The sequence below is a fragment of the Bombus pascuorum genome, chromosome 4 (genome assembly GCF_905332965.1).
Source record: "Bombus pascuorum chromosome 4, iyBomPasc1.1, whole genome shotgun sequence".
Classification (NCBI taxonomy): domain Eukaryota; kingdom Metazoa; phylum Arthropoda; class Insecta; order Hymenoptera; family Apidae; genus Bombus; species Bombus pascuorum.
Window position 1 is genome coordinate 3,081,169 of NC_083491.1, and position 23,839 is coordinate 3,105,007.

Below are 23,839 nucleotides of genomic sequence, written 5' to 3' on the forward strand. Positions count from 1 at the left end.
TTTCCGTCTCTTGCTCCTTGCTAAATTAATGTCCCTTCCGAGCGACAACAGCAATTTCTGACGAGACGTCGTTGTGAAAACGAGCTGTTAGCAAGTGGTGACGCGATTGTCAGACTGTTGAAAGCTATCAAGTTTCGTTCGGTCGGTGACTCTTGTTCTCTCTGGATCTCCTGGCTCCTAATCTTTTGACGTTCAAGTAGGTAACGTTTTCGTCCTCGTCCTCCTGGATCTACTTTCCACGTTTTCCAGCGGCAGTTTGATTGCTGTGCAGCGACGTTGCCAGGCAATGGCTACCCGATGGTAGCTCGTTACGTATCGAGTCAGGGTGATTTTCGTTGTCTGCGGTAACGTGTGCCGCACTACCCGCTGACGCCAGTCACGTTTCTCTGAACGGCTGTAGCTTCCGATGCCTATTACTAAAAATTAAAATACGTATTGAAAACTCGATCTTTGAATCGAATCGTATATAATTTAATAATTTTCATAAATTCAGATCATATCCAAAGAGAGTATGAGCTAATGTCTATACGATTTATTACCCTAAATACTAACCTGGAAAATTTTGAGGTCCTGTGCTTAGGCAGGACTAAATGATTTAGAAATCGTTGGGTGGTATCTTGATGCAAATATTGCCTCGGTTTGGTGGGCAGAGGGGGATAGTCTTCAATGATCATACACGCTGCCTGTCCGTTGCTTGTGCCCCTAAGAAAGCCTGGGTACAAGGTTGGTGTGGTTAATTCACAAGTGGCTCGTAACGAACGATTAGACCGGTCGAAAGTGATGATGTTGCCGTTTAGAAATCGCTTGGACAATGTCCTACTACCGCCGCCTTTGCTGTACACCGATCCTTTCCCTCTGGATGATATCCTGAATGTTTCTGAAATTAAACAAAAACCAATTAATCATTTGCTGCAGAAGAAAACCAATCTCTAAGTTCTAAACTTATTTAAGTTACATTTTATGCGTTTAATACAATACAATATAAACATTAATATATTTTATATTTTATTATTCCAATTTGACCACTCAATTGTACAGAATAATATCTTTTCTCGGAAGCTGGATGAAATAACAATACCTCAGCTACCGTCAAACATTAACATAACGGCCCACGATATCCATTTACTAATATCAAAGGAAACCTAATAAAAATTAGCCATTTGAAATTGGAAATTAATATTTTAAGGATTACCTCGATTATTACCATCAAAACCATACTCTCCCCTCCCCCTCTCTCTTTTCACCATCGAAGACGACTAAAAACGAACCTACGTTCAATCAGCCAAATCATCTCAACCCGAAGAAGACGTGGGACGCCCCGCAGACATGGAAAGAGTCGGGCCTACTAAAACCGTTCGCAAAATAAGAACATCGGAGGATGATCTTCAACGTATGGCTCGTGGATCATTTGTGCGTGGGATTTCTTTGTCGATCGTTTGTGAATTTTGCTTGGTGTTTTAATATCATTTAGTTCGCGGCGATTTAACGATCGTCCAGCCGATGTTCGGAGGTGATCGACCATGCGAAAATCATGATAGCGAAAATCACACGCGGACCTGGTCGAAAAAGAGGAACGTCTCGAGGTATGAGTACCGGAAACGACGCCACGGGGATCCTTCGATGAGCATCGTCGGTCAGAAATGAAACAATTGAACGACGAAGTATGACAAAAGACGATTGAGGATAACGGGATATGGATCCACTCGTTTTTGAAGTGTTTCCCGCACCAACTCGCGCTGGCGGTGATAGTATATTCAATGGAAAAATTTATCATTCGAGTACAGAATTTTTTGATTATCCTTTTATCACACGTCGTATGACTCGTGGAAAGCTACGCGACTGAACTAATATTATTAGTAGATTGCAGATGTTGATGCATTTCTGAGAAATTTAAACGTGTAGCAATGTATAGGATACACATATTTCAGAAAGATGTGTAAAATATCCAGAGTAAAATTACAATTTAATATATTCCCTTTGTGTAATAAATCAAAAAAGAATATTGTGGAATAATCACTGGAACATGTAGCGTAAAATGTATCATACAAGATATTGGAGAAATTGAAAAGTATTGAGTTAGAAAATTAAGTTTAGCGAATGCTTTGAGAGGAATAACGGAGTATATTACTCAATTTTTATTCTTTATACGCGTTAAATATTGTAAAACATCGGTTGGTTTGCTACTTTATTGATGATTAGATAATTAAATAATTAAATATCTCGACTTGAATTTATAGATTTTACTCTTGATCGTAATTTTTACTTATTATTAAACAAGGTATCTAAAGCCAAATTTATCATCCTCGTTCATCCGCTGTGTTTCTACAAACTGAACCAGTGTAAATTCGGCTTAACTAATCGTCAAATTTCTACGCCAAGATAATAAAATTCAACAGACATTTTTTCGCGTGCGGAGTAACGATAATCCATCATTGTAATTCTACTCTGGTTGTTCTCTAATGAAACAAATGTTTATATCACGTGATTACTTGAATAACACCAAGATTTCCCCGAGATCTTACGTGCATTAATACGATTCTTCTATTGTATATAACGGACATTAACGTAACTGCGATCAAATTACAGATACAATTACGATTTATACGATAAGCACAGGCGTGTTACGTAAACCTACACGGCAAGCAATCTATACTTTAATTTCTCATACAGCCAAATTGGCCACACGGTTTGACCCGAAAACCAGGCCACGATATTTGACGTCGAGCTTGGATTTTTCCATCGTGATACGTATACTGAATTAAACTCTCCGCAAATGTTCTGTATAAATATTCTGCAATCTTTGTTCTTTCAACGAACGCGTTTCTTTTTTCTAATTTATGATCAATTTTCTTTGAAAAGTTTGTACTAAAAGTAGCAAAGATTTATCGTAAAATTCTTTAAAATATTTTTCTTAAACGATTCTCCTTTTTCTTTTGTAGATATTTTTTACAAATATTTTTTTTAAACATTTAAATTATCGATAAGTAGATCGTAAGTCTCAATTTACTTCGCCTACTAAATATTATAACGATCGCTGTACTTTGAATATTTTATATATTTTTGCATATCACGCGCATTGTATACATCTTTGAATCTCCAATTTTAAACATTCGCAGCTTGATAATATAATATTGTATTTCTATCGAAATGATAAGTAATATTTCTACTTCGAAATGGGAATGACATTCTAACGTTCTCGCGAGATTTACGTTTCAGATTTCGAAAGCTCCACGGATAATCCTCCTGTCACGCAAAACAAGAAACCGATAGAAAACAATCGTGGTTGCGTATTAACCGTGATATCGACGCGATCATTGTCGACAAGAAGCCAGACATGGCTCGTAACTCCGTAACCACGCTTCCGGTTACGTATATATACGGTGTACCACACCAAGTATTGCATTTCGAATTTCTATTTGTGAAATAGCGAATTTCTTTTCTAAGAAGTGACGATTTCTTTCTCGTCAAATATATTTTTTTTTCCACTCAAAAATAAATTTATTTTCCCTTGTAATTGTTACGTAACTCGTAATGCGTTTGCGATAATAGGATATAGGAAGCGGGTTTAGGAAAATTGATTATTTGATTTAGAATGCAGGAAAAGAGGAAACAGAAAGTGGGGATACGGAATATAGTAAACGATACACAGGACGTGGGATATGATCTGATCAATATTCCGCAGAAGACTTGACCAAAAGTTAATAACTTAAGCCTCGTAGAACGATAAACGATAAAACGATAAACGTGAACGTTTCATGGAAGTCTTCCACGATGAGCAAAGTTATTTCACCCGTGTACGCTCCAATTGCGAGGCAACGTAACGCGGAAATTTACAATGAAATCTTTTATTTCGTATCGCGATTACGGAGAATGAATTCTCGCGTTGATTATGCTTCCTCTTGCTTCGAAATCCTTACAGATTCGTAAAATGGTGAACGAAATGTTGGATTTTCAATTATGATTCTCTTCTCTGATTTATATTTAACTTTGTATCCGCGCAGCAAGTGGACCGTACAAGATGCGTTCCAACGTATGGGTTTTGTATTGTACGACAAATTTGTATTTTCTAAGAGAAATTGTGAATTAAATAGCATGATAGTAGCATGAAAGAAAAGCCGCAGAATGGTGTGCGTGAAAGTGCTTGTTATCGTTGTATTATGTCATCGAGCAACAGTGTTGAAATGTGAAATTGAAATGCTAAGCTGAAATAGCAAATTGCAACAATGGATTGGAGTCTAAAATTATGATAGAAAGTTACTATGATGGAACGGATATTGAAATTTATAACAGCAGATTGCAATATCCAGCTGCGGTGATAAATTAAGTGGAAATGTAGAAAAATGGTGCAACTGTAATATTTTTTTGAAAAATAAGGGAAATACAATAGGACGTTATAAAATACACAGGACAATAGTCTATATTATCTACAAAAATTGTACTGATCATAGTATCTCAACATATAAGACAGAAATTCGTCTACAAAGTTTAGCTTTTCCACAGTATTCTCAAATTAAAAATTTCACCACATGTGTTCTACAACATAAAAGATATAACTTAGAAAAAACGAAGCTGGCACTCCGCTGGGGGTAGCCACCCACATGCTATATTTATTTTTATTTTATTTTTTTTCACCAATAAGATATAACACTTTACCAAATGTCCATAAGGACAAATTGTAAAAAAACCAAAATAAAAAAAAAAAAAAAACGTGTTCTACATTTCTTAAGAGTTGCTTAACTCAAATATTTAGTTGTAATAATAGATCGAATTATAAAGTTGCGATAACATATAAAAATGTGAAAGTGACTTAATTTTTATATAATTTTATGCTGTGTTATATTAGTATAATGTAATGTTATATTAAAATTTTTATGAAGTGTAACCTTGTAGAAATGAAACGTTCGGTATATAAAATATTATTTATAACTGATTACGAGATTTAATCTTTTCATTTCGATAATATAAAAACGCAGTACGACAAATTGGAATTTCAAGTGCATCGATAATCTATCAGATAAATAATCGTTATCATAAAATAATTATTGCTTTAATGTTCGATGTTCAGTAGCTATAGATATTCACAGTGACATGTATTTATAGCTAGAGAATTAATCACACAAAGGAAGCACCGAATTCGCAAATCGAATAAATTCGTACAAACCAAATGCGACATTCTGTACATTCCGATATTATTCAACGATATCGATCATGATATTTATATAAATTCTGCAATCAATATAAAATACGACCAATAGAAACTAATAAAAATATGATAAATTGCAATGAATTTTGTTTTTTATTTAATATGAAATATAGCAATAGCACAACACAACAAGATATAACAATTCTCCTCTTCTTCTTTTATGTAACAAAAAGATTAAAAAAATATTTATTTCGGTTGTTCGATAGATTTCATATTCCGATTATTCCCTATTTATTTTATTTCCTTATTTAATAAAAAAAAACGTCATAAATAGTAACAAAGTGTAATAAAATTTCGTTCCTATATTTAGTAACGGATAAAATAATAATAACGAGATGATAGGATATAAGCAATCTTCTTCCGTATTTAATGATTTTATATGATAGACTGATACGGGATTGGATGCGCTAGATGGTAGATTAAAAATCTAAAAAAAAAAAAGAAAATAATATTTTTCAAGTAAAATCCCAAATGCCTCAGGATTGAATACCTTCTTGCACTTTATCAACGTTTTCTCTTAAAATATTCAGGCACTCGTGTGTATCGAGCGGTCCGATGTCCAGCACGCGGCGTAAAATAACGGCTTAGAATTCTAACCGCGATGCTTCGTATCAATAACCATTTATCAATATAATACTAGTCGAGCTGTCAAATGAGCTTCTCTCCCATCTATATAGAAAGAGAATTTCGTGCACGCGTATAGCGAATAGCAATTACACCAATTACATGGCCAGACAAATTATTACAATGGAAACGTTACAGTGGTACAATAGCTAGACTATGATTGTGAATTTATAGAAAATTCAAATATACGGAAATATTAAAAAATATCAGGAGCGTATGTAATATGCAAAAATATATAAAAAATGTAATTTTGTCTGGAGGATAATAGCTAAACTACATATATTTGAGAATTTCTGGGAAATCTCTATGTAAAAATATAAAGAATGCAAAAATATATAAAATTTCCGAAGCAAAATTAAAGTGATAGTATCTCGTCTGGAGCGCAAGAGCTACGGCGATGTGGAAAAAATGTCCAGCTGAACAGATTTTTCTTGATGTTCCAAACGCAATACCTGAGAGAATTTTAATTAATATCAAGTACGAAAGTACTATGTCTGTTATAAATATATATGATATTAGTTTAAATTTTGTAAGACGTTGCCTTTGGAATATAAAATGAAAAAATTATGTGGTTCTAGACTTTTGCACATCACTGCAGCTGTTACGCTATAAAATTATAACACTGTAATTCGTTTGATCTCAGATTTCCACCAATGATACCAACGAGGAGTTAATTATATATTAAATACAATTTTATTCCGAAGAATGGAATTCAACTGCAGTGTTCAATGTCTATAACAATCTTCGTACGGTTTACGCGTGTAATAAACGGGACATACGGAGTGGCACAACGGGTAGATAAAGAGGAGCCAGGTATTTTAACATTTTTAACCCAGGAGGAACAGCTCAAAGGGATGTCACGTTCACCCACTTCCCTCGACCCGCGTCCCTAGTGGCAATTGTTTATTCCCCAAGCTATCAGTCGGCGAACCAAAAGACACCTGATCGAAACAGATCGATAAAAACATCTCGTGAACTGATTCTTAGACGGTTAACCCTCGGCATTCACCGATTCTTCGGCTTTCATCGGCTTTCGTCAAGGGAATCTTTCGAATTCCAAACCATGGAAGGTATGAAAAAATGATTGGATAGTTGTTCTCGAGCAGAGATTGGACGAATCATGAATCTGTGGTCGATTAAAGAACAAGAAAGATGACTAATCAGGGAAAATTTGGACGAACATTTAAGCATTTCATACTGATGAGGAGCAATAATTATGCGAAACATTAGCATTACATATTGTAATTGTAAAACTAGGACAATATAGCAAATTATTCTAGATAAATAGAGAAAATATAGAAAATAGAAGACTATGTAGGTCATCGGCGTTAGATGTTCCAACGATCGAACTACGTTAATGTGGAAAATTATTCTAGATAGAATATTTCATAACAGAATAAATATAGAAAACGGGAGATACTACCAGGTCACTAGCATCACGCACTTTAACGATAAAACGACGACTAAAATCGTTATTAGTACCCACACACAATTTCCTAGATAATGAGTAAAACATAGCTTAGAAACGAAAAAGATTAATCATCTCCCACACGAAATCATGGGGTAGAAAATCACAAAAATTAACGCATTGTACTCACCACATCAACGATAATTATAACCGATAAAATATGGAAGAAGGATGACCACGGTATAAATAAATTGACAAATATGTATAATCTCTCCTTTTATCTCAAAAAGTTGCACCGTAAAAGTGTGCTGGTCGATAATATAAAAAAATCGTACGATATATAATCGTACAATATAAAAAAATGTTCGAGCTACAAGGGAAAAAAGTTATCTAACACGTATCAAGAGAATGAACGAAGAGAGCACGGTATCACAGAAACTGATGCGATCGCCATCATTTATCAAGCAATTTCATCGACGCGAAAATGTGCGAAACCACTCCCATCGGTGGCACGATAAGATGAAATTCACTCTGTTGGCGATATACGTTTGATAATATGATATTCAGATAGTAATCTGCGTATATCGCGTAGATGAACCTCGTGGTGGAATATGGAGATTGAAATACCAGAGAGCCGGTGCGCACGGTCACGTTGCATCGTGTCACAGAATGCGCAAAGAGGCCACGTCAATGCACGTTACGCTGCTCGTAGGAGGTGGCACTGAAGAGGAGAAGAGACCCGGAAGACCCGGATGAATGGAAACCACGATGGCGATTAGTAGGTAATCGTAGCTATGTCATTGTTACAAGATTAAGCATTTGGCGATGATTTTTCTACTTCTCCGAAAGTTTAAAGATACGGCATAGCAGTTTGGAAAAATCGTCAGTTTGAAGACGTTTACATCGAATCATTATTTGTAAAAAATTTCGAGATGGATTTGTTTGGGATTTAGAAGATCGCGAATGGACGAAAATTTATTAGTATAATAGTCATTAATTAATTAAGAGTCATCTGTGTTAATTACTTATAAATTAAAGCAACCAGATCAAAATTTCTCCATAAATAGAAATTTGCTATTACAATGACTGAAATTTACCACATCTGTGCATTATATGTGTATAAATTGGGAGTCTAATTAACAAAGTCTTTTCAAAAGAATTTTAAGAACAATACATACATACTAAAACACTGAAAAACAATAATTATTGATGCAAACTTTCAACAAAATTAAAGAAATCACAGACTAAATTAAGATATTCGAGAAAGATGGTATAAAATCTATTCCTAATCACAGAATTACTAAATTCAATTCAATTTTCAATTACTCTCCGATACACACCAAGAATCGGAACGATACAATGCGAAAGAGGCCACGTCAACGCACGCTACGCAGTTCAAAAGATCTCGGATCAATGAACGAAAAGCTACAACGACATCAATTATGACTTCACGTTCCAAAGTACCTACTGTAATGCCATGCGTTTTAAACTGAATCCAACTTCTTTATCAAAATCCATCAAATCCAACTTCCTCGCATTTTCACCAAATGCCACCTTTTCACATCTACCTTAATCACTTCCGATCAAATAGAATGCAATTTTGGTGCCTCGAAAGATTTGAAAATATCATCTTATACTTTGTAGATGCCAAACCAAGTCCAAGCCAATCTTCTCACATTTTAAATCACGAAAACTGTCACATCTACCTAAAACACCATTGGTTTAGAAGAACCCGATTCTGGTTCTCGAGAAAAGCTTCGAAAAACAGCATCTTTTGCTCTACGGATGTTAAACCAAGTCCAACCTTATCACCAAACCCAACCTTCTTACACACCTATAGATACTAAACACCACGTCCTAAAGAATCAAAGTAAAAAGATCTCAAGCAACGATCCAGTGTTCGAAAGATCTCGAAAAAAGCATCGAGAGAAAAAAGATCCTCCTGTAGAGGCAACGAGCAGCCTGAGCCCCCAGGAACGAGTATCGAGCGGGTGCGGAGGCGTAACAGGGCCTGGAGGATCTTTACCTGCTCGGTACAGACGCATAAGTCGTGATTTGCGACCGTGGCTGCAGCTGCTGGTGGTCGAGTCGTCCCTATATCCTCCTCGAGACTCTCGCCAGAGGTAGGGAGAGTTTGACAGAGGAAGAGTTTAACTGGCCGGTTTCCGTTTGGTAGCCCGAGAAAAAATGCTCGATCCTGCGTAGTCTCGCGTAAATTTGTCGATTATTATCGTTACGATCGAGGGATTATTATTATTATACGTGAATTTAGATACGCGTTACGACACGACGTATTGCGAACGACACGCGTGTTGGACGAGTGCTTTCTGCCGGCTGTCGTAACTCGAGTCATCCTCGTCGTGCGCGTTCGCTCGCTCGCGGCACCCGGATCGGCCTGACGAGGCGCGCACGCGTCCTCCGGCCGAGGATACGCCGTATATTGATCGAAACTTGCCCCGATCTGGACGTAACGAACCCCGACGAGGAATTTCTGCTACGATTACGCGCGTCAGGCAAGGTCAGACCTCGACGATCTTTCGCCACGAGGACCGCGCTGCCGAGTCCAAGCTTCCTGGAGTTCCCTCGCGTGTTTTGACTGGTTATGCGACGAGGGTAAGAGAATCAGTCGATCGACACGCGTGGAAGATGGAATATGATATTTTTGTATCACAGAATGATAGGAGATTGAGAATTTTTAGGTTAGGTTCAGGTCCACACGTTCGCGAATCATGCTCCCTGGAGTCTTCTCATCTGCGTTTAACAGATTATGGGACGAAAATAAGAAAATTGGGATACGAAGAATGGGACGAGATATTTTTCCATCATAGAATAATAAGAGATATAGGAACAGAAAGAGATTTTTAGGTTAGGTTTTACATGTAGTGATCTGCGAGGATTGTTGTACTGGTCGATTCTATGGGATGCATTATGTGGAATTAGTTGGAACGTTGAGGGGGTTGAAACTCGAATCGATAATATCGGTAGTAGTTTTGGTTAGGCAGGAAAGAAGTTTGAGGTTAGGTTTGGTCTTAGATCTTATTAAGCGGATCAGAATAAATTAACCAGATTCTCGTTTGTGGCATATACAGAAAGTTTATTAGTGGATTGAGATTTACTTGAATTAAAATCTAGTTACGTCATGTTCTTGGTTGGACAGAGAATAGCTACTAACATATAGTGTACCTTGTGTATTATGAATATACCTTTGGTGAATTTGTTAAAAAAACTATTGATCAAATTGCGATGATAATATCATAGGACTCCTGATTTACTCCTGATTTACTTACTGAATACTCCTGATTTAATGTAGGATAGCTTCATGATTAAATTAGATAAGCACAGTATGGTTCCTCGACCATAATGTAGATTTAATGGAAACAGTAATATCCAATTTTCATCACGTAACAGTAATATTGCTCAGAATATGCTCTCCATCTGATTAAAATGTGAAATACAACCAAAATAATAAATACAAAAAAAAATGCGAAGAATCAGATTGAAGATGTAGCAAAAATTTGATCGAACACTATATAGAATAGAAGCAGAATAAAATTACACAAGAACTTTCAATTTTTGTACACTGTATTATATATTTTTACAGTTTAACATGATAAGGAATGAAATATTTCTTCTCTCCAAAACGATAGATTATATCCATTGAAAAAACAAAGACAAATAAGATATTTTTCTAATAATATAAGAGTTAAAATTCCTAGACTGTGTTTATAATTACGAGACACGGTGAACGACAGAATGATTAATGAAATGCTTCGGTCCAACCATACGGAATTTCTATAGTAACCTAATAATCTTGGGCCAAATCTAATTACCGCGATCCTTGGTTACCAGGACCACTGTGCATTGTATTTCCTCTCCAGGATAGGAGGAAAACGTTAGTTGCTTCTATTGATCACAACTAACCGCTTGATTAGAGCTCGACAAACGGTAGCGAGAAATCTTGCTCCGGTAAATTACGGATTTCAAGGGAATTTGGATTTCTGTTACAAGAAACATTGCGTAGCCTCCTTTTCATAACGTAGAATATATCGGTCGTTTTGCATATTCATGGGATAACCGCCTGATAAACCATAATGAACCGTCGTAAACCACACTGAATTCCTAGCAATCGTTCTGCAAATATTCATAAAAATCAATAAAAAGTCATTGCGTATGGAAATTAAATTTTTGTCGAGTCTAATTAAATACTTCGAATCTCACGAGTCTCTGGATCGTCCTATGATGAATTATCAAAGACAGCACGAGACTAAATGAAAGGAAACGCAATAAGATTGCTGAAAACGTCGATCAACGAGTCCGGTTCTCCATTTTTCACGCACGACGAAAAATTACCGCTTGTTCGTGCAACAGATCACACGGTTATGCATTCTGCGGACCGTTTATTATCCAGCGAACTGACGGATATGCATTATGCATTTTCTGGTAACGATCGATTTCCACCGATACGTTTCAGGCAAGGCTAGATCGTACGCGACTCGTCGCGGGAAGACATATTGCGGCCGAGACAGATTCGCAGCGATAAAACACGGCATGCGGCTCTCCTTATGCAAATTTCATTCCCTTCGACCTGCAATGCCGTTCGAACGTTTCGTTGCCGTTGATACAGTTTCGCCTGTTATCGTGGGCGCACGCGCGCGGTTTTAGGCGTTTGGTCGTGACTCACATCGAGCTCATGCAAATTCCGAATTAATCGAACTGATAAAGCGAAAAAATCGTTGAACGCGTTCGAGTGAGCCGTTTTAGCGAAGTATGATATTCGATTGGAAAAATGGAAAAGTGGCGAGAGGAAGTAAAAGGGTTAATGATGCGCAACATTACGGTGAAAGCGTATAATTTCTTCATTCCTTCTAAATATATCCCTTTACTTTTTAAACACTGCCGTATACTTTTACTGGTAAAAATATCACTGTTTATAATTACAGTTACTTGCCAAATTAGCGTTTACGTTGACTAGCAAGCGTATACACTTGCTAGATTAATACATTCACTGTAATGTACATACAGGACGATTCATATTCGTTGGATGGGTACAGAAATTTGTATCTGCATCGCAAGGTCCAAGATCGAACTTCTTTTCAATTTGCAGCCAATTTTAAATCCACAAAATAATAATTGCTATCACTGAATTCATTATTATCAAAAGAATAAATAAGAGAAGTATAATAAATAGGTGAAATAGTATTTAAAAAATGTAGATAATATGGTACTTATATGTAAATTACAAGGTGCTAAACAATTATTGTAACTTATCCGTCTAGCAATCGTTTACTAATTGAAATCTGGAAAGATAGAATAGCCATTATGAGACGTAGAAGTAAATCTTGCCACTCGTGACCTCAACAGCTTGCAGTACAATCGCAGCACAGTTTGCATGTTATTCTATGCGTTTCTGTAGTGTTTTGCGATTGCATCGTGAATTGTATAACGTACTCCGTCCGTGTTTACCGAGTGATCCACGTAAAACGTTCTACCGTATATGTCTAAGGACATTCGTGTAAAATGGATCACAGCATCTAGTGTTTTATTTGTATAGAATAAACTACATAGACTGTATAACACGATCTATATGGTAACACATAGAGGACAATCCACATAAGGTAGATTATATGTAGCGTTACATCGTATTCCTACGCTGAATTGTATAATAACGTATTCTGTTTATACAGGATGTTTCACATACAGCGTTAGACTGTAATTAGTACATGATTCGCACACAGGATATTTGCAAATTCTACTTTGGATCAACAAGGGGAATGATACGATATCTTTTGTATATATGTTACGAGTTACATGGTACCCCATCCTGTTTTTATATGGTGATTCATAAACGATATTATCTTCGGAACTGAGAATGATTCATATGAAACGTCGTTTTAACAATCGATAATTATACAAAATATTTTACGTTTATACGTTTGCATGATGTAACGCGTGTAAAGTGTTTGAAATAAAAAAATATTAATCGCGCAAAGCGAAGAAAATAATTTCCACGATACGTGAAATGTCACGTAGAACAAGTACAAAAGTCTTAAAAAGCATCTAACCGAAGGAAATATATTTTAACGAACAAATGCTTTTTAGAATATTTTTATTCGACTTTCCCTCCTTTCCCCCAAAATGAAATATTACGCTTTTCCACTCTGTGAAAAAACCGTTTATCCAATCGAAGCACTTCGTAATCAATTTCTCTTTTGCAAAAAATCTTAAAAATCCTATCGCCATTTATCGCTTTCGCGTGTTTCTTGCGACACTCTATCATAATAATACTCTTCCTCCGTGGAAGATAAGATAATACGTACTCATTACGAAACCTCTAAAGGAAATGAACAATTTGTCAAAAATTTATAACCGAACCACCACTCGTTTCTAGCGTTAGAATTAATTTAACCAAAAACAAATACATCTATCATTTAGTTAATTAATAGCATGTTGTATAATATAATTAGTTTGTCCGAAAAATTTCTTTCGTTTTATAAGGTGTTAATAGACTAACAACAATTTCTCTTTTATATCATTTTATCGAATTAGGTATGATCCATTTCGTTCTATTTCTATTATTACGTTCGTGCATAATTCGATAAACTAATATAAAACAAAAAACATCGTGCGTCTATTATTTCCTTATAAAACGAAAGAAACATTTCGGATACGAATTAAGAAAGCCGAAGAATAGGAAGAAAACAATTTCTTAAACGATCGATTCGAAGAAGAACACTTGAACGTGGAGGTGCGTAAAATTTTTGGAGAAAAATTCGATCGTTGGGAGTGAGGCTGAGACGACAGGAAGTAGGCGGAACGTGGAAACTTCGTCGATCAAGCAACTGCGATTTCGGGCATCCCCGAAAATGACGCAACGAAACATAGTTCTATGCTAATTCATACAACCACACTGAACTTCCGGTGCGTCATATCCAACGTGTGGACTATTTTTGCACGCACTGTATCTTAAGAGAAGGTCAGACTTTCCGTTTCTTTCTCGTAATCCTAACATTAGAAACTAGCGTTGACCGCCTTCACGCGTATCGAGGTCCAAAATCTTTCTTAAGGTACATTATGTTCTCTTTTGGTGATTTCAAATTTAACCTTGCTTATCAGAAGTGAAAGGTTGATGAGAGAACACACAGAGGATATATATGGAAGGTATATTTGGGAACTTGTAATTAACGCTTACGACCGTCCGTTCGACACCTGTGCCTGAAATATCGTTGCAATCGACATAATTTATGCGAATCTTTTTCTCGGACAGCTCTTGCATCAGAAATTTCATTTATAAGGTTTTCTGTGCTCGATCGAGCGCCACGTGGAACTTTCTAAACGCGATTAAGAATATTTTATGGCTAATTAATACGAATTTTACTACAAACATACACAAGTTTACTAAATTCATTTAACTTTTTACTTTTTACACGTTATAGAATTTTATTACTTTGTTTCTGTAAGTGTGACAAATTTCTATATCTCGAGCATAAAAAATACACTGGCGCTGGAAAGTTTGCAAGACCGTCTGCTTTTTAAACGATACAATTTTCTTCATACATATCCTTCGTATTTATGGAAAATTGAAAAATACAAAAACGTTGGAAAAATACGTAAAATATCCAAAGTAAAGTATTCGTTATTTAGTACGGCGAACAAGTCGTTTTATTTATTCTACCAATTTATGAACGCGTCGTCGACATAAATGCAAATTTCTCGGATGTTTCGTTCCCGGCTAGATTCGCTGTTTTTCCACCGACATGATAGCCATTTCTGCCCAATTAACTCGACGCGTTAAAACAGATGGAAATCCCTTCGACTTTGCATAAAATTTGCATCATGGGACGAATCTCGTCTTTTTTTTGCACGTGTTTTTTACCCTCCTGCGCCATATTAATTATAGTCTCGATTAAGCCTTAAGCCAAGCAAAGGAATCAACAACTTAAAGTAAAAATAACTTTTTAAAAAGCAGAGAGAAAAGAATTGAATGAAATGGCTTGCGAAGATTTGATACGGTAAGCTTGACGATAAACGATGCGTATTTCTTTCTAAACTGAGATGGTCAGACCAAGACACGGTCAAGAACATGGAAAAAAAACAGACGAAAGGCAAGGACAAGTTTTACGAGTTTACACTAGCACGAGACGTACCAATTTTATTCCCGTGGTTTGAGCGAGTCACATGCCACGCCTCAACGACGAAACTCGTCAATGGTATTTAAATCGCGAGTTCCTTACTTTTCAATTTTCAGGTGATTTGAAAGAAAAATGTACGCTAGAAAATATGGGTCTTCGTAAAAATAACATCTGCAACGTGTTTTAACACTTTGCGGACGCGTGTCGGCATATAGCCGCCCGAATCTGTTCACAGTTTCAGACACTTATTTTCAAGTGACTGGCGTACGTCTATTTTTCTGAGCGATAATCTAAACTAAAGAGTATTATGTTTTTGATGAAAGAAAATTACAGATTTTGCGAAATTTTATCTTCCGTTTAACGTAAACTCACGATGTAGGACGATGGTTGAGTCAAAACGAATTTCATTTACATCGCGACATTAAGATACCTACAGTTAAAGAAGAAATATCCAAATTCAGTAACAGATATAATATAAGAGTTAACAACAAAGAGTAACAAAACTCATTAGTTACTCAATTACTTGACACGACGGATCAGGCTAAAAAGACATTACCCTTTAGATTTAAACAGTAGATTCAGCTAGAATCGAACATACGATAATTACTTATTATTCACGTTATAGTACCGCGCCAGGATAATTTACTTATAATTCTCAATGAGAATTGATTGTAAAATACTTTCAAATAAAAAAAAAAGAAATTTTTCATTGGCAATACCAGACGAATCAGCAAGATTTTTATGCTTTCTTTATTTTTTATAATATCTTATATACGATGCCTAAAACATGCAGAAAGGACATGTTCGATAGTGATAGTAGCGACGACGAGCATTATTTTAAACCTGACAAGATAGTAGACGACGATAGTGCTTGAGGCAGTGGAAACGAACTCCTTTCAACGAGGAATTGGATCGCGACCTTAAGATACCCACAGTTAAAGAAGAAATATCAAAAGTCAGCAACAGATATAATATAAGAGTTAACAACCACCAAAACCCATTAGTTATCCAATTACTTGACACGACGGATCAGACCCGCAGACTAAAAAGACAGCACCCTTTAGATTTAAGCATTAGATTCGACTAGAATCAAACATACTATAAATTCTTATAATCCAAGTTACAGTACCACGACAAAATAATTTACTTATAATTCTCAATGAGAATTGATTGCAAAATACTTCCAAATAAAAAAAAAGAAAAATATATAAAGCCATATTAAAACCTATTTAGATCTATGGGATCCAACTATGGGGAACGGCGAGTAATTCCAACATAGAAGTTCTTCAACGATTCCAGTCAAAAACTCTAAGATCCTTAATAGATGCACCTACAGTTAAAGAAGAAATATCCAAATTCAATAATAGATATAACACAAGAATTAACAAAATCCACTAGTTACCCAATTACTTGACACGACGGATCAGATCCGCAGATTAAAAAGACAATACCCTTTAGATTTAAGCATTAGATTCGACTAGAATTAAACTCTTATAATCCAAGTTACAGTACCACGCCAAAATAATTTACTTATATTCAAAATATATTACATTACATTATTATATGTACAAAATAATTTACTATTCTCAATGAGAATTAATTGCAAAATACTTCCAAATAAAAGAAAAAAAAGAAAGAAGAAGGAATCGACTCAAACGTTTCAATATTTCTAGTAATAGTGACAATGATAATGAAGTAAATATTGATGCAAATAATACAAGCCTCGACGATGAATAACGCAAACGTTCAACGTGTATATTTTATCAACTGTGCGCGCCAATACTTCTCGTCCACAGCGACACGCTCGCACGTCTGCAAAGGGTTAAAATTCCGTCGTTATCTAGGGTATTCAATTTCACTACAAAAAGTACAAGATAATCGAAGAAAAGGAGTTATAAATTGAAGAAGAACGAGACGAAGAATGGAAAAGGAGAGTTTGAAGATGACGATAAAAGACATAAAGGGGATAAACGGAAATGGAGCGGCATGATAGTACGGAATACGACCGGATCGATTCCAATGAATAACGCAAGAAGCGAAGGATAATACGAATACAAGGTGCAGGAAAATTCCTGCGACTAATTAATAACTATCTTACGGGATCGTGTTATACCGATTTAATGCGATTTACGTACAGCCGGTTAATCGAGATCGATTCTAGTCGTCCTTTTAACATTTTTCAGAAGTTTGTATTCTTCGTATATCGACATACGACATAAAAAGAAAGAAATATTTATGTTTCAACGAATCTTGTGATCTTTTGTCGATCGAGTTACGCGTAATAAAATCTGCTTTTCTTCCGATTTCTCTCTTTGCTAATTTTCGAGCATTTTTTTACCTTAAGTTTGTAAATATTGCTTCTGATGTATTTACTATAATTTTATTATAGCTTAGTGTTAATTTTGTACAGCTGTAAAACGCTGTTATTGTCATAAAAATGCTGTTGTATTTAGTCGAAATAAATTCACTCGAACAATAAAGTGCGGGACTCCAACCGGAGAACAGGCGATCAATCGTCTCGGTGGAATTAAGAAGAATACATAGATTCAACAACAAGCTGCACAATAAACGATCTAATTATCTACTCGTCGATCCTCGATGACCGCTTCCCTTCGAGAGCAAGTCATTCACACCGACCTTCCAGAGGCTCTCCAGCACGATTCGCGAGATTATTGAACCTGAATCAGCGAAGAAAACGAGATTACGGACATCGTAGCCTTGACCAAACGCGTAAATCTTCTATGTACGTACTTGTGAATGAACGAACGAATGAAACGTGTGATTCGATTCAAGATAAACTATAAGTCAAAATTGTAAAGATCAAAGATATAACATAAGTTTGTATTTCGCGTTTTTAGTTCGATATTTTCGTTCTTAATCTATCAACCCACTGAGGACCAACGAACTGCTATCATATTACGTGGTATAAATACTTTAATTTGGAACTTTTACTCTTCTTGGAACATCGATGGGAAGGAATTCCCTCCCACGTCCACAAGGTGATAGTATCGTAAAGCTATCGTCAAATGGATCTATTTAACCAATTTAGAAGTTTCTCTAATAAAAGTGTTTTATTTTTGGAATATCGTTTATTTTTCGAATGAATCGCAGAGAAAATAAACTACAAGGAAGAATGAATGAATTCCCCATGATGATGTAAGCATTGAAAGCAACTTTTTTTCAGATTGGAAAATTCATAGCAAACTATGGGAAGATCTATGGTTCGTAATACTAAGTTGCTGCATAGATTCTATTATCACATTCACATATGTAAACTATCCATGTTACGATAAATGTAATATTCCTGTGTACGTCGATTAATCTGCAAAATCCAAAGATTTAAAAATTGATAATAAAATATGATAATAAATTTAGAAATTAATATCTAGGTATAGAGGCCAAGTATCAATTATTTATCATTTGTTCAAACAAATGTTACAAATGATCTTTCCTCTTCTTCGTCTCAATCGTGTCGAGGAAAATATAAAATAATTGTCATTGATATACGTGATTAATCATTTTAGTCGCGAGTTAAACATAACCTTAAAAATTTTAAAATCTTTTCGTTTATCGAGATAAGAGCTACAACGAAACATACGATTCTCAGCAGGATCAAATTACGATTAAAGGAAACTGGTTGGCAATCTTGAAACACCGTTTGAGAACCACGGGTCGTACTGAGAGGAACTGATTAAGAGGTATTATTTTGCATCGCTATCGAGCAACTATGCACGCTTAAGGGTCAGAGCAGGCCATCTTAAGCCGCAGATAAATGGAAAAAATAAGGCGAGCATACGCGAAGGGAGCGAAAGGTCGGATTACTCGAGTCCGTTCGAAGAATCCGTTTCGAAAGCAGACGTTTCGTGTTCTGATGATCGAACATCGCATAACGATGGAAGAAAGTTGGACCGATACATAGGTAGAAACACATTTTCAGATTAAATACCCGAAGGAAATATACAATTCGAAGTCTGTAAATCAACAGTTTTGTAGAACTAATTTTTTCTCTTATTCATAAATTATTTCTTATTTTTTATTTTATATACAATTTCTAAATATAAACTTTTATATAGATTTAGAATAAATTTTGACAAAGATTCATTTTTCTACTTATATATGATCTGTTCTTTCGTTTTCTTTTATTTTTTTTTCTTTTTTGGAGCTTTTCTACAATAAAGAGAAAATCAGAGCTAGCTTCTGTTACAGACAGATATATACTTTTCGTACTGTACTAATAATAATATTATAGTGTAATGTATAGTAATATTGAAGCCAAGGTCCTTTCGATATTCCTATGAATAAATCAATAGACGTTAAGAATAACATAAATGTTGCACAACAGAGAACATAATATGAATAGGGGTTATTAATGTTATCTGTCTCCAACGTGACATTTCAACGACACACTCGTTTTAGATATTTTTTGAATCTTCTTTTACAGCAAAAAGTTATGACGACGTAAAAGCAATGGAAATGCGAATGAATTTCTCAAGAAGAAAATGAAAGCGGATTATATAATTGACTGTCCGTTGCAGTAATATATTTTATTATTGCAGCATTTATCTATTCAATTTGATGGTTGATTCGATTCTACTTTCTTTGCTAATTAGAAAAGTTCACTTTGATCTTCGTCGGTCCAATTATTTTTTCCAATAAATTGCCAATAGAATATCTTGTTAAAATGATGATTAGCTCCTAACAAGAAATTTATAAATACTTCAAGCACAATATTCTACTAGAATTTTATATGCATAATTTACCATCTTCTTATTAACAAATTCACAATTTATACATATCTACTATACTTTGGAGAATATTACTCTGAGAAATACAATTTAGATACTGTAAAATATTTACAGAAACGAAGAATCATTGAAATAATATTTATTAAATGATTTAGAAGCAAACAGGTCATGTATATCCACATGAAAGTGAAATCAAAATGTAAATATTGTAAGAAGCCAAACATCGAATTGAGAGTTAACCTTTCACGATCTTGTTAATTAATCGCGTTCGATTAATTCCGATATCGTTCGTTTTTTTCCGAGAGAACGAGATATCAATTACTTGTGATATTGTACATAAATACATACCATTTAAATTTGAAATAATGTGAGATTATAAGTTTATTTAACAATTACAAAATTACATGTTATAAAATTTCTTTTTTTTTTTTTTTTTTTTTTTTTTTTTTTTTTTTTTTTTTAATACAATAGAACTGAGAAATTGTAAAAGCAATCCTTCGCAATTGTACTTCCTGTTCGGCCGCAAGAAATAATAATAAAAAGCGTCATTGATCGTGAACCACAAGCATCGTTACAGATAAAGACCTCTTGTTAGATTACTTTGATCTGGATAACGCGTGGAACTTCAGAAAGAAATTATCAACGCTAACGCAAGAGTGGAAAGAGACAGGAGTAATATCGCAATGGTAAATTTTAACACGTGTTTTTTATTTGCTTAATATGCGAGGAAAAAATTCCATCAATTACTATTACATGACAATATCTCTCAAATGACAAAGAGAAGTTACGTAAATAGTGAAACATGGATGTATTTTAAACGACATAGTAGAAAAATATAAATATTTTATCAACTAATATTTTCAACAACAAAGGAAGCGTATGATTTCAAATGTATTTACAAATAAAAAAAAAAAGAAATTTCTCCGATGATTCCTTGTTTGCCGATAAAGAAAGAACGAGCGATGGAACTCTATAATTTATACACTTTTTCCAATCTATTTTAGGAAATCACTCGGTACACACTTCCTCGAATCTCGATCGGTAAACATTCAAACATGCGAACGCGCAAAAATAATGGCCTTATATCGAAGAAACATGGTCGATCGTGATAAGCGTACAAAGTACGGATAGTCGACGATTCGATACAAACACCAACGGACAAACCGTTTAAATCAATATTAACATATATTTAATATTATTGTGGAAAAACAATCAAACTCGACAGTGATACACAACTATACGAACCTGTTCTTTTTATCGACAGTACCAATGTTTAAATACACGACTCGATGTGTACCGGTTAATTTAAAAAATAGTTTTTTCTCCGTGATACGATTTATTATAATTGCTAATTTAATATAGATGATGTTGCACTTTTTAAACCATGCGAAATAAATCAAACGTGAAAAAGATATAAGAAACGAATGAAGAAATTTTAAACAATATAACCGCTTCTAACAGCTCCTCCTAATGTTACTTTTTAAGACATTATACCTCGTATTTTTTCTCGGATTTCGTTTCACTCGTTTCCCATAACCACCGAAACGTACATTGTATATATTAAACCATGATTCATCAAAATATTACGTTATACGCACGTTATCGCAATCTCGTGGTTCACTCAAGCGACGAAACTATCCGTTTCGGTGCGTTCAATAATCCGGTAAGCAATATCGATCCAACGTTACGTCGTTGTGATATGAAAGGCAACAAACGGATACGACGAGTAAAAGACGAAGATGAAACGTGGTATGCATGTATGTACGTTTGCTTATGGAACAAGGCGAAAAAAAGATTAGGATACGGTAGAAATGTTCAATTCCCGTGTAAAATAAACTGGTCGCGGATCTCGTGCACGTTCTCGTGTCCAAAATGGCTGGTCGCTAAAATTAGCGTCGGAAGTATACGAAACGATACCAGATAGAACATCGGCGATCGCTACTATACCATGTTTCCACTCACCTTGACGTCGCAGAAAAGTCATATAAAATGGTATCGCCCTGCTGGACGGCCGCCTTCTAGCGTGAAAATTGAACGGGTGTTCGTAGGTGTATCGACACAGATGGATCGCCCTGTCGGGTGTACCCCAGTGTCTCGTTTTACGTCTTTCAACGATGTCGCCTACGAAAGTCGGTCGTTGAAACGGTCAGTCGCGTAGACGTGACACCGTGATGATACTTCTGCGTACTCTCTACCCCTTTTCCTGTTCGATGACAAGTATCCCTGTTGTCAAATGGCTATTTGCTTGTCGATTCTTTGCAAAGGATTGCGTGCTGTGCGTAACTTTATCGCTTGAGACGTGCACACGAAACGTTCCGGCTTCTGAGACGGCTACTATCTGAATACAACTGCAAACGAAACGATCCTCGAAACCAGGGCCGTAAACGTCAGTCGTGAATCCCCGCGACTGATAGTTGTGCAGCTAGCTAATCTTTTTCACCAACGAATCCAGTCAGGAGAAGTAAATAAAACCATATGTTCGAAATCTAGGGAAAACGAAGTTGAATTCATAATTCAGGTTGAATTACAGTCGTATAAACTATGGTTTGAACGATGAATGATACAAATGATAAAAACTAAAAGATGATTTTTTAAATGAACACATATATTTTTTGTTGAATAGAGCTTTAAACGTTGTAAATGTTATAAGTAAATTTAAAATAATAAGCGGCAAATCAAAACTAATATTGCAACTTTTCAATTGTAAAATACGGAGTGTGGCAGATCGCGTGATACTAAACTAAAGTAAATTAAACTAAATCGAAAATATAGAATACAATTGGTTTGTTTTCAAAAAATCCGCATTTAAAAATTCATCAAATACGCGTGTAGCGAATTAATGTTTGATTGAACATTTTCCAACTCAAATTTTTCAGGAAAGAAACCGGGAAAGCTTTTGTACACTTTTTACTTATCTTCACATATAAAATAATCTTCTGTTCGGTTGTACATACCTGATTGTAATAAAGTAAACTAAAACGTTACATTTTCGAATATTAATTTCCTAAATTGGAAAATCGAATACATTTATCCACATTGATCTATACTGAGCAAACACTTCCGTTACAACGTATCAAGCATATATATTAAATTTAGCAGGTCAGCTTATATATTTTCTCCAATGATATAAAGCTGTTCCAGAAGATCATAATTTGCTAAGACTAATCAGCCAATAACTGGAATACCACGTGACTAGTTTATTTTGTATTTACTCTCACTTTGACTTTCAGGTGAGATAATACAGAATTGTTTTGAATATATATCTACATATTGCGAAGAATTCGAATCTAAGTATGCTTTTATATTTGAAAAATTTTGGAAGTCTCGGTAAGTCTTTAATCTTGAATCTTTAAAGTTTCGATATGTCTAATAAATCTTAATGCATTCAATATCTTGTATCTACAATCTACAATCTCTTTATTATATCCTATTTTTAATACTTCTAAGATTTGCTACATACAAGTCTTAAGACTTACATGATTTTTAAGACTTTTAAGAGTTTTAAATATTGAATTGTGTTCAAAGTGATATGAATTTTTGTAGCATTAAATCGCTCAAAATTAAGATTGAAACCATCACTATTTCTACTTTTTTTAATACATATTTGTTTTTTATTTAATCCCCATGTGACCTCGCACATTATCATTATCAAAGATATAATAAAAATTTCGTGGTTTCATTCCTCATTCGATTCTTTAATTATTTTGATAAAAGATTCGTTGATGTTTAT

General features: G+C 35.0%; 1 protein-coding gene and 1 long non-coding RNA gene across 5 annotated transcripts; one reads left to right on the forward strand and one right to left on the reverse strand.

Moving 5' to 3' along the window:
- Positions 1-17: 17 nt before the first annotated feature.
- Positions 18-22,483, reverse strand: LOC132906548 (uncharacterized). Of its 4 annotated transcripts, XM_060958841.1 has the most exons (4): positions 22,298-22,483; positions 22,072-22,230; positions 553-877; positions 18-416 (listed from the first exon to the last, which is right to left on the reverse strand). In XM_060958841.1, the coding sequence occupies exons 2-4, from the start codon at positions 22,091-22,093 to the stop codon at positions 377-379; spliced, it is 387 nt and encodes a 128-aa protein (XP_060814824.1). In that variant the 5' UTR covers positions 22,094-22,230; positions 22,298-22,483; the 3' UTR covers positions 18-376. The 4 variants fall into 4 exon arrangements, with proteins under 4 accessions (XP_060814824.1, XP_060814823.1, XP_060814825.1 ...); XM_060958840.1 differs by having other exon boundaries at positions 22,072-22,483; XM_060958842.1 differs by lacking the exons at positions 22,072-22,230; positions 22,298-22,483 and adding an exon at positions 9,262-9,589.
- On the forward strand, positions 20,579-21,519 carry LOC132906557 (uncharacterized). The gene is made up of 2 exons (XR_009657998.1): positions 20,579-20,795; positions 21,114-21,519. It is a non-coding gene; the product is annotated as an uncharacterized LOC132906557 (long non-coding RNA).
- Positions 22,484-23,839: the final 1,356 nt, after the last annotated feature.

Bases quoted from the DNA above. Each gene is read 5' to 3' on its own strand.
- LOC132906548 (XM_060958839.1), bottom strand. From the start codon at position 1,247: ATGGTGAAAAGAGAGAGGGGGAGGGGAGAGTATGGTTTTGATGGTAAT. The intron at 878-1,192 runs GTAATCCTTAAA...GTTTAATTTCAG, and splicing joins TTTTGATGGTAATAATCGAG to AAACATTCAGGATATCATCC. The intron at 417-552 runs GTTAGTATTTAG...TTTAATTTTTAG, and splicing joins AGGACCTCAAAATTTTCCAG to TAATAGGCATCGGAAGCTAC.